This window comes from Hemicordylus capensis, chromosome 6 (assembly GCF_027244095.1).
Source record: "Hemicordylus capensis ecotype Gifberg chromosome 6, rHemCap1.1.pri, whole genome shotgun sequence".
NCBI lineage: Eukaryota > Metazoa > Chordata > Lepidosauria > Squamata > Cordylidae > Hemicordylus > Hemicordylus capensis.
The window spans coordinates 10,180,759-10,193,040 of record NC_069662.1 but is presented as its reverse complement, the minus strand read 5'-3'; the positions used below and the strand labels follow the sequence as shown (position 1 = coordinate 10,193,040).

General features: G+C 46.2%; 1 protein-coding gene across 1 annotated transcript; it reads left to right on the top strand.

Moving 5' to 3' along the window:
* The first annotated feature begins 402 nt into the window (after positions 1–402).
* On the top strand, positions 403–11,714 carry LOC128329743 (vomeronasal type-2 receptor 26-like). Its single transcript, XM_053261356.1, has 4 exons — positions 403–1,167; positions 3,486–3,713; positions 10,339–10,465; positions 10,813–11,714. The coding sequence occupies exons 1-4, from the start codon at positions 403–405 to the stop codon at positions 11,712–11,714; spliced, it is 2,022 nt and encodes a 673-aa protein (XP_053117331.1).
* Positions 11,715–12,282: the final 568 nt, after the last annotated feature.

The following is a 12,282-nucleotide window of genomic DNA, read 5'->3' as shown; positions in this document are numbered from 1 at the left end:
CCTACACACTTGCGCAGGGCATGCCGGGCTCTGCTGGTGCTCATCTGTGGGAAGCTTAGGCTAAGCCTGTTCTTCCCACTTAACCCTAACTGGCAGTTCCCAGGGATCGTGGGAACCTCCTCAGTGTATGACTAGGGCTGATGTTTTCAAAAAACGTCATGTGCATTTGAAAAGTATTTTTCAACCCTAAATTTTTTTTTCTTCACAAATACGTCTTGCTGTATCTCTATGATTGATGATGATGATGATGATGATGATGATGATGATTATCTTCTTTCTTCAATTCTTCCATCATTTCACTCTTTTTAGCTCTCCTATAATTCTGCTCCAGAAACAAACGACAAAGCCCAATTTGTTTTCTCCCACTGGACATTTCCAAATGCAACCAGTCAACAAAGGGGAATGCTTCAGCTACTGCTACATTTCAGGTGGAAATGGATTGGGGTGATGGATTACTCTGCTATCACTGAGATATTTTTGCAGAACATGCTTCTGATGTTTTCACGGAGTGGTATATGCTTTGACTTCATTAAGAAATTAACAGCAATAAATTCTTTCGAACAGGTTGATAACATGATGGCCGAGCTCACTGAAATATCCCATGCAGTCATGGAAAGCAGAGCCAATGCAGTGGTCTTACATGGTGAAATTCACACCATAATATATTTGAGAAATGCTTTTCAGTTGTTAGCATTTGAGGGCCAACAATGGAGTGAAAAAGGTAAAGTGTGGATTATGACAGCCGAGATGGATTTTGCATCGCTTCCCATTCAAAGAGGATCGGATCTAGACTTCCTCCATGGTGCTTTATCCCTTGCAATTCACTCAGAGGATATATTAGGATTCCAGACCTTTCTACAGATGAGAACCCCTGCTAAGGAAAAAGGAGATGGCTTTCTCAAGGATTTCTGGGAACAGGCATTTAATTGTGTGTTCCCCAGCTCAGAGGCAGATGAGAAGACTGAAGAAGTCTGCACTGGGGAGGAGAAACTGGAGACTCTCCCCAGGTGTGTGTTTGAAATGCGCATGACTGGCCACATTTACAGCCTCTACAATGCTGTCTATGCTGTGGCACATGCTTTGCATGCCATGCATTCATCCATTTCCAAGCACAGAACAGAGATACATGGAGGGGAATGGAGACTTTGGAATCTTCAGGCATGGCAGGTAACCTCCTAAGGACAGAAAGGAGGAGAACTCACACTCATTCTGGGTGGAACATAAGGGCTTAGGGTGGAACATCCAGGGGCAGAGCCACCAGTGTGCAAACAGGTTCAAAGACCCCAGGCCACCAATGGTAGGGGCCACTGAAGCCCCCAGGGGGCGTGGCTCAGGCTCCATGCGAGCCCCGGACGAACTCCCCCTGCCGACGCCTGGACTACTAAGAGCCCCGAGCCAGCGCTTGCCTGTCCTGAAATGACAGGGAAGCGCTTGCTTGGGATCTTTGGAGCTCGAGGCCACACCCCCTTTGTGTGTGACCTTTTGCTCTGAAGAGCCCAAGCGAGCACTTCCCTGACATTTCAGGCAGTACTTGCTTCCTGGAAGCATCTATTCTCCCTTTCTCGCCCTGTCTGGAGGAAGAGAAAGGGGAACAGATGCTTTCAGGGAGCAAACACTGCCTGAAAAAGACGGGCAAGCACTGGCTCATGGGTGGGGAAAGGATTCTTTCAGGGCTCAGGCATGCCCTCAGCCCAGGACATGACATGCATGGGACGTTGTCAAAGGGGCCTCCGGGTGGGGCCAGACCCAGGCCACTGCTCTGCTGGCTCAGCTGCCTCTGCGCCTGGAACATCAGCATTTAGGTTGTCAAGAAATCCCACCACCCCCGCTTGGGAAAAAAAGCTGGAGTTTTGGCATCAAAATGCTAGATCCCTTGTAAGGTTCCAATTTTCAGCCTACCCCCTGGTGCCCCAGAATGCACTGGATTATTAGTGATATGCCCCTATGCATTGCTAGGGGAGGAGGACCGTCTTCACCCCTCTCCCTGGTGGACCTTTGGAGTTAGGGAGATAATGAAGAAAATAAGGAGGAGTGGAGCTGGGAGTGCCTCAGGAGCTGGGGACCCTGGTTTCTTTGAACACATCTGCTCAATTAAAGCTACACCCCTGGTTGTGCCAAATGACTATAATCCAATATCACATGTCTTGTAGTCCAATATATAGATGTATCTGGGTTAGATTGGGCAAGCTGTTTAATGTACATTCTTTGTTCTAATTTTCTGTGTATGGTTGGTTAACAGATGAAAAAACATGGCTTTGGAGGGAAGGAGGAGTGGAGAAGTTGTTCAGTCAGACCAGTGACCTTTCCCCCACATGGCTAGCCTGTGCGATTTTAGATTTTCCAAAAGCCTGAAGTCGTCTTGAAATTTTTGTTTTGAAATGGGGGAGGGATTGTATGGGGATGGGAAATAGCCCCTAAACCCCCTTCAGATCAGATTTTTGTTTCCAGGCGCTGACAGTGGTCATTTCCCCTCGCATTATTCCTCCCTAGAGTGGATGCAGAAATTATGATGATACTTTGTGATATCATGTAGCACCATGTTGAAAACAAAGAGAGTTAAAGGCTATGCTTCTGGCATTCCTTCTATGGGAGTTGTGTGAGATTGGAAATGATAATAAACATAAATAATAATAATAAACTTTGTTGCTTAATTGCCCCATAACAAATTGTTCCCTGGGTGCTCACAACACAACACTAAACATGAAATTCACACACACACAAACAAAATCATAACAGACTAAAGGGTCACTCCCGGTTGATACAAAATGTAATACAAAGAAATTCTTTTAAAATCCGTTCCAAAAAGTTCATTTAAAAGTCAAAATTTAAAAGTGAACAAAAAGGTGTTTATACCTGGTGTCTAAAGGAACAAAAGGACGAAGCCAGGTGAACCTCCCTGGGGCAGGGCTATTCCATAAATGGGGTGCAACTACCAAGATGTCCTTCTACCTAGTAGCCACCCGCCTCACCTCATTTGGCAGGGGCACTCAGAGGAGGGCCTCCGAAGAAGATCTGAAGCACATTTGGGGAAACTGACATCTCATGTGCCCCCTCAAAGTTCCCTTAAATACCTCTGATCTGAAAACCCCACAAATGGAATGGTCAAATTCTGTCTGGACATTTCAGCTCAGTTTTACTGTTTAAAGAAACATTTGCTTGTGCCACATGATGAGGCTTTTCTCACAACCAGCATCACCTTCCTGCCTAACCCCCTTAATAAACCCAACTTTTAGCCGAGGTTAAGGGTGCTCTTGACCCTTAATCACAGAGACGGGTGCTTGGAGTGTGTGCTGCGCATTGCATAGAGGGATGCCAGATCCCTCTGCCCTGCATTGTGTAAATAAAATTTACAATGCATTGTGTAAATAAAATTTACGAGAAGAGAAAAATATATAAACTACTTATTAAGAAAGATGATCATTCAAAAAGCTATGTTTGCTTATCATTGTTGCAGCTCCTTTCCATTCTTGTTTCCTTGTTTTTAGCTCCTTCCCTTCTTGAGAAGAGTCGCATTTAACAATAATGCTGGGGAAACGGTTTCTTTTGACAAAAATGGAGAATTGGTGGGCGGATTTGATGTTATCAACTGGATCACATTCCCAAACAAGTCTTTCCTTCGAGTCAGAATTGGAAGAGCAGACCCACATGCTCCCCCAGACAAAGCATTCACCATTTCTGAGGATACCCTTGTGTGGCCCAGCAGGTTTAACCAGGTAGGTCTGCAGAACATTTCAAAATGTTTTCATTTCTTGAATGCTCAAGGGGTTATTTGCTACCCAGGCTAATTATTGTCAGATTTTTGTCATTTGAACTGGAACAGATTTTAACTGTTATTGTTCCAAACATAATCCATTCAATAATTCAAAAACAGCATTGTACATAAGAGAAGCAGAAGATACTTCTCAGATACAAATTTACTATGTCTGGTGGCTATAGGCTAACTCCAGCCTCAGAGGCACGGTGCCTCTAAATAGCAGTTGCAGGGAAGCAGCAGTAGGAGAGAAGGCATTCCCTCATCTCTTGCATCTGGTGGGCCACTGTGGTAAACAGGATGCTGGACTAGACAGGCCTTGGTCCTGATCCAGCAGGGCTGTGTGTTTTTTTAATGTTCTTACTATACTTTAAGTCTCCTGCTCAAATCCTTCACATCTCTTCCCCTGCCCCCCCTCCCCGCTCTCTCAGCTGCCCTGGAATATTGGCCTACTGTTTCTGAGTTGGGCTCTTTTAGAATCCCTGTACAAATCCCAGCACTTTCTTCTGTTTATATGGATGCTTATTTGGAGACCTGCTCTCTGATAAACACATAGATTAACAATGCAGGTTACTTAGCAAGACAAAGAGAAGGAAATAAAGGGTTGTGTGACTTCTAGACCAAGACATCACTGCATGCTTCCATAATTGGCAGTGTGATGTGTGGGGCATCATATGACATGCAGGTGTCCCCAAAGAGAACTTCAAGATCAGAGATCCTCAGCCCCTCCCACTGCCAGTTTCTGTTCAGGCCCCCTTGCATATCTGTCTTTCTATCTATCTATCTATCTATCTATCTATCACATTTGTACACCGCCCAAAACTTTCGTCTCTGGGCGGTTAACAATAGCATAAAACAAGTGAAAATATATACAAAAACTTAAAACAATTTAACAATTTAAAAATCATCCATGAATTAAAACCTTAAAATTTTAAAGAATGGAAGAAGCTTCGTTGAAGAGGTGGGTTTTCCCTCTCTCATAACCTCCATGGGTGGAGGGATTGATTGATTGATTGATTTTACATTTTATATCCCGCTCGTCCTCCAAGGAGCCCAGAGCGGTGTACTACATACTTAAGTTTCTCCTCACAACAACCCTGTGAAGTAGGTTAAGCTGAGAGAGAAGTGACTGGCCCAGAGTCACCCAGCAAGTATCATGGCTGAATGGGGATTTGAACTCAGGTCTGCTCGTTCCTAGTCCAGCACTCTAACCACTATACCACGCTGGCTCTGTGGCCATCAACAACCTCCCTGCCAAAGAGTAGAAACCATGTTGGACAAGGGTCAAGAGGAGAGGTGGTAGGCCTCACTGCTCCAAGCAGCTTGTCAGCATCCTCAGGAGTGACAAACTGGAACTGATGCAGCCTAACCACATAAGAGGAGTTGCTGGACCCCTCCGATTCAGACACTGCAGTAATTGTGGGATCTGAGTCTATGTCAGCCTGAATAAGAGAGATTCATTAGAGAAAACAAAGATCTCATTTAAAACGTCAGCACAGGTAATTGATGGTTCCAAATTCTCATTCAAGGCGGACGGGCATGTACTAGCGCCCTCACAACAACCGTGAACAACTCAACTGGATGTGAACTTGCAGATGCAAATAAAAAAGAATAACTTCTTTGCCACATGTATTGCCAGAGCATTGGTCCATGTTGTAATCTGTTGCATTCAAGTTTTCTCCACTTGCGCTCCAGTCATCTACCTAGCTTCAGCTCCCGCAGATCTTTGGGATACCAAGGGGCCAGCTTTGAAGTGGGTCAGAGAGGACTCTTAGGAGCCAGGGACGTTGCTTGGGGAGAAGAGGCCTGTGTTCATCCCTCTCTCTGGCGGTCCCCCAGAGTGAGGGAGATAGCAATAGCAATAGCACTTACATTTATATACCGCTCTATAGCTGGAAGCTCTCTAAGCGGTTTACAATGATTTGGCATATTGCCCCCCAACATTCTGGGTACTCATTTTACCAACCTCGGAAGGATGGAAGGCTGAGTCAACCTTGAGCCCCTTGGTCAGGATCGATCTTGTAACCTTCTGGTTACAGGGCGGCAGTTTTATCACTGCACCACCAGGGGCTGAAGAAAATAATGAAGAAAATAGGGAGGGATGGAGCTGATGGGCCCTCAGGACCTGGGGGCCCATGTTTTTTGAACCCTTTTGCAAAGTTATAGCTATGCCCCTGTTAGGAGTGATCATGTCTACTGCCCTAGTGAGTTGGCAATTCCAGTTCTCCACCAGGGCCTCAACAGGATCACTGGCAGAGCCGACACTAAATCCTTCCAAGGCTTCTTGGAATCCTATTGGATCCAATCACCTTTTCAGGCGCACCACTATAATAGGCATGCCGATCATGCCTTCACATCGGACAGGCATGAGAGGAGCTAATCCAAGTGCGGAGATATGGATGCCCTCCTATAATGCCCACATGCAGATACCCTGCCCGCCACAAGGATGCCGCCATGCCTTCTGCTACATAAGAAGCTGTGGTGCAGGCTGCCTTCAGGAGCCTTGCAAGGGTCTGTTTTGAAAGGGGGTTGGCCCCCCACCAGGGTTAGAGGGCAAGGCAGCATGCAGTACCTTGCCTCAGGTGCTGGAATGCCTGGGCCACCCCTGCATGGTTTTTGCCTCGGCCATCCTTTTACTACATGCAACATTCATTTATGTTGCAGACCTACGTCTCTAAAGCTTAATAACAGCAGGGCCCGAGTTCTAATCCATGCATGCAACACGTCCCACCTCTTAGCTGTGGATCCCTGAGGAGACCAGACTCAAACTATGGGTAAAGGGAACTGGCAAATAGCCTGTCCAACTTTTTATTAATAGCAACAACGGAAATGTAAGTTAATGTAACATGGCATCTGATGCAGATCAATACGTATTTTGCCAGTTGATGCACCACTGAGAGCCAGGGTATGAGGGGACAGGGGAGCTGGAGCAAACAAGGCCTATCCCCCGCACACCCCCAGCTAAGAGTGACTCCCATTAATGGAATGGGAAGCCCCCCTATTGAAAAAAACGGGGAAACAACTACTAGATTTAATTCCCAGCTGCTCCGAGCGTCCACCGCCACAGGAAGGCATGTAACTGAACAGCATCTGACCCGCCACTCAAACGCCCAGACAAAACAAGAGCAATGCCTGCCTTCAGACTGGCTGTGGAAGCCCTGCCACCCAGCTGGGACAAATGAATGCTGTTAGGACCAAACAATGCACTTCGCACAAAGAACCACTCAGGTTGTCGAATGACAACATCCCCATGCCCACAAAGTATCTTGGCTACCTCAGCATTCATCTTCTTCGTGGAATAAGAGCAGCCACATCTGAGGCAACCATCCAATTGATGCAAGGTAACATCTCTACAATAGCGAGAACAGTCCTAGGGCATAAGCCCATGACCTCATTTAAGACCCTTGCAATGAAGGGCAAACACTGCCAACTGGAAACTTGGGCCAAAACATTTTCTTCAAGATACAAGGTCAGAAAACCAGGACAACGAGGATTCCATGGCAGGCACAAGATCACTCCAATGCACTTGTTGTCAGACGCCCAGGGGCGAGGTGGGCTCCTAACCCTTCTTGAACTCCAGAATGACTGGGTAAGCACAAAAAAAGGGAGTTAGGAGGTTAGTTTGTCACCGGTGTCGTCCTCCTGGCTTGCTGCATTCAGCCTATTCCCTCTCCTGGAGAACTCCTGCTTCCCATACTCACAAGCAGCTCCTCCTCATCAGCTGCCTTGTCTTCAAATACCCCAGTGCAGAGCTGAGAGGGCTTCAAGCCTACTTCCAGCCCTGTCCCCTTTCTGACCTTGCTTCCTGTTTCCTGCCTGACCCAACCTGGCTGTCTCCCTGGAGCTGTTTCCTGTAGCTCTCCCTGCCTTCCTCTCTCAACCCCACTGGGATGTGACCAGCCTGGACCCTTCTCATCCCTACTGCCTCCTGAAGGGAACAAAAGCCCCACAGGATGGATGCCACACCCTTCTCCAGACTCCACAGGGTCACCCAAGCAACCAGGTAAAATGGCATCCCGACTCTTGTACTATGACAAGCCCAGTATATGTCAGCTCCTCGCCAGAAGCCCAGGTGAGGATCCTTGCAGAGCTGTGGAGCCCAGAAAGGAATGCTCTGACCCACAACCCAGATTGAGAAGAATCTCAGAAGATAAGGAAATTACAATCAGACATGGTGGCGGTGGTGGGGGCTGTTGCATGAACTAATTAAGACCCTTTTGGACTTACGACTTATAGGCCTGAGATGATCATCTGCTGATCTGCCTTAAAGCATGTTCCCCCCACTTCCCTGGTGGCCAGAACAGAAATGGCCCCGATGCTAAAGGAGTGTGTTCCAAAATGGTCCAAGGGGAGACCAGCCACCAACAAAGACTGACTCAAAATGACTTTGCACAGGCAATGATGGGATTCACCTACTACAAATGATGTGCTACTAATGATGAGCCAGGATGCAGCCATTCTCCCCACCTCCCATGGAAGGTCACTAAGTCAGATGACTGCTTTAAATGCCAACTTAGCTTAGCCTTTCGCTTGCAACAAATTAACCATTACCTGTATCAATCACCTCTGCTTCCCATGAGAAAGAAGGAAGAAAATGGTTCCTTGTTCCTTGTTCTTTGTTCTGTAAATGCTAGAGATAACAGATTGCACAAAGAGGTTACACTAAAAGCTCAGAGGGATCATTTATGCTAAAGAATGTTTGCCTATGTTTATCTAAGTGCATCAAGACTAGCAGAAAGGGAGGGGAACTAACGGAGTACGATAAAGCTGAAACTTTGTGTAACTTCTCCTATATAACGCAGATGCTGAATTTGCTGGGTGTGCTTTGCTTTGGGGATGATCCCCGGCACTGATTGCTCTGTGCAGCATAAACTTTAAAAGATTTCCACCTCTGGCATGTTTATTGGCTCTTGCATGCCAGGCAAGAACCCACTTTTTGGGACAACACTATTACTATGAGGCAATTCACACGATAGGAGGAAATTGGGCTAGCGGAGGCTCGTCTGATTTCCTCTCCTTGTGAGAACCACCGGGCTCGGCTGCTTAAGTAGCCCGGCAGTTAAACCGGGTTTGCGGAGTGAGCACTCCACAAACCCAGTTTTTCTGCTTGTGAGTTGCCACAGTGTGGCTCCACGCTGCGGCTACTCATGAGGAGACCCCCGACCGGGAGGCTGAAAAGCATGCTGAAGCTTCCGCTGGCTCTCGGACAAAGCCAGCAGTTGTGTGGGCAGCCGCTGCAGCCACTGGGGAAGTCTGACTGCTCGTCTGTGGGGAGAGCGCGTCTGTGGATCGTGATCATGAGAAGAGCCTCTACATCTTCTCCTGCTGCTGCTGCTGCTGCTGCTGCTGCTACTGCTACTACTACTACTGCTACCGCCACCACTACTAAATATAATAAACAGTATATGTTAAGATATAATGCATGTCTTAACTGTAGACCAATCAGTAGGATACTATCAGGGGCACAGGACTTGTGCGGCCCTCTTCCCACCCCACTGTGCTTCACAATGCCTTAGACGATAAAAAGCCCATCTGGCCAAAGCTCCCAGGTTCCAAAGCTCCCCGCCACCATCTGTTATGCAGAATGGGTTATTCAGAAATTATTCACCACAAGTAACGATGGTCCATGTTTGTGCTCCAAGAATGGTTTCCTTCTACTTAAAACAAGAATGCATGAGTCTTACCAAAAAATCTAATTACTTCTGCCTCTCCAGGGATGGTTTTGGTTAACGTGGTTGCTCCTGCAGTCATTGAGGCGAGTCTCATGATTGGTGAGACATGTCTTCGGAGGGTTTGTGGGGAGATCCGGTGGGGGTGTGGGGATTGGGGGCAGTGTGGCCTTCAGAACTTTCAAGATGACCCACCTGAGCACTTTGGGCATCTGGGAGAGACCCCCAGGGCCAGGAGGCTTGTTTCAGCCTCCCAGCGGAGGGTCTCCTCATGTGCCACCATGGTGTGGAGCATGATCCAAAAGACAGGATGCAAAATACAGGGTTAATGGAGCACTCACTCCGCTAATGTTGGCTAAGGGGAGGGGGAATTAAGAGGGTTTGCTGCTGGGAGCTGCGCAGCTCCCATGGCAGCACACGATCCACGATTCCCTTAGCCCACTTTTGGTGGATCATGAGTATCTCTTCATTATGTGGCTGCTTCCATTGGCACTGGCTTCCTGGCTGATGATAGCTTGGCACTTCCCCTATCTGTTCAGCTGTGTCAGGATTTAGGTTTCCTGCAGCTACGAAACCTGCTATGCCAGACAAAATACTAGTCAGTGGAGCTGTTTGTGGTTCAGAGCTGACTATGGCTATTTCTGCTGCATCCACTCTCCCGTCTACTCACTTTAATGAACAAGAAAACATGAAGGAATGATATTGTGGCTCTAACAAGCCCAAAAAAGGGTATTGAGGCTGTGACCAACTGCCAGCACACCTATCCCCACAGCTTTGATGGTGTCAACCAAATCAAATAAGTTGAAAGAGGCTCCAGTGCTTTATGTACAGCTTTATGTACAGCTCCAGTGCTTTATGTACAAATTCCCAAAATCTTTGTTTGGATGTTAATGCAATCTCTTCATTCATTTTGAACAGGCACTGCCTCTTTCATTGTGTAATGACAATTGCCATCCAGGTTACAGAAGAGCAAAGAAGGAAGGGGAGCCATTTTGTTGCTATGATTGCCTTCCATGTACAGAAGGGAAGATTTCAAAACAGAAGGGTAAGAGCCGTTCATTCCGGATTTTCTAATAATGACCATTGATTACAGATTTGATTTCTAAATAAAGTTCCCAAGTACTTAAAAATGCATTCAGGATTGGTTCTATTTCTAAGGACATCCAGGACTAGGTGACTGTATTTGTTCTGATTCCGTTGACTAGAAGATGAGTGGCTTAAATTTGAATTAGAAATGGTTTCAGTTAATGGGAGCCTGGGTTCTGTATTTCTTTTCCTCCATGTTAATTACTTTATAGCACCCTGTGACCAGAAAAGCAGTGTATAAGGTTTTCCCCCTCTAAAATAAAAGTAATACACATCTTGTCCAGATCTGCACATTTTCTTTTCCAGATATGGATGACTGTGATCAATGTCCAGAAGATCATTATACCAATGATGAACAGGATTTATGCCTTCCCAAAGTGATCACTTTCTTGTCTTATGAAGAACTTTTGGGCACCATTTTGGCCATTTTTGCTCTTTCCTTGTCTTGCATCACAGTTTTTGTGCTTGGGACTTTCATGAGGTATCACAACACACCCATTGTCAAAGCCAACAACTGCAGTCTCTCCTACACTCTCCTCATCTCCCTGCTGCTCTCCTTCCTTTGTGTTTTCCTCTTCATTGGTCGACCTGCGGAGTTGACCTGTCTTATTCAACAACCGGCCTTCAGCATCATTTTCTCGGTTGCTATTTCTTGCATGCTGGCCAAAACCATCACAGTGATTCTAGCTTTCATGGCCAAAGAGCCAGGGTCTACTAGGAGAAAGTGGGTAGGGAAAAGACTGTCCATCTCCCTTGTCCTTTCCTGCTCTCATCTTCAAGCAGGCATTTGTGCAATATGGTTAGGAACCTCTCCTCCATTCCCGGATTTTGATATGCAGTCCCTGACTAGGGAGATTGTAGCAGAATGTAACCAAGGGTCTGTCTTCATGTTTTATCTTGTTCTGGGCTACATGGGACTTCTGTCCATCATCAGCTTCTCTGTGGCTTTCCTTGCCAGGAAGTTGCCAGACAGCTTTAATGAGGCCAAGTTTATCACCTTCAGCATGTTGTTGTTCTGCAGTGTTTGGTTGTCTTTTGTTCCTACCTACTTGAGCACCAAAGGGAAATATATGGTGGCTGTGGAGATCTTCTCCATCTTAGCTTCTAGTGCTGGGCTACTGGCTTTTATCTTTTTCCCCAAATGCTACATCATTTTGCTGAGGCCTGAACTGAACAAAAGGGACCAGCTAGTAAAGAGAACATATTGAGGATGTTTTTGTCTTTTACTATGAGCTGTGCTAAAAAGCTTTTCTCAATTAATCTAGCTTTACTATTGTGTCATATGGATTGACCTGTCGACCTCATACCTTCAATTTTATTGTGAACCACCCAGAGACGTAAGTTTTGGTGTGGTATAGAAATCTGTCAAACCAACCAACGAATGAAATAAAATAAATTTTCTGTCATTGTTTCTCATTATTACATTTTTATGACAATGGGTGTAAGCTCTTTGGATGCTTCCCCACAAGGCTGTATGACACTTGCTTTCATAATCAAAAAACCTGGCCTGTAATGGAATACACTTTTGTCCTTTGCTCTTCTGTGAGTTTCCCCCAGAAACAGAGTTGCAAAGAGTATTGCAACTTGATATTTTCTGTTACCATTTTCTTTTGACACCTCAATGGGAGGCTATCAGCGGGTAATACCAATAACTCCACACGGTAATTAGCCTCATGATGACTGCCTTCCCCACTGTTGGGCAATACAACTGATCTTGAAATCCATTACAAATCTCATGACTGCTCAGACTTCTTCAAAGCCACACAGTTTGCTTAG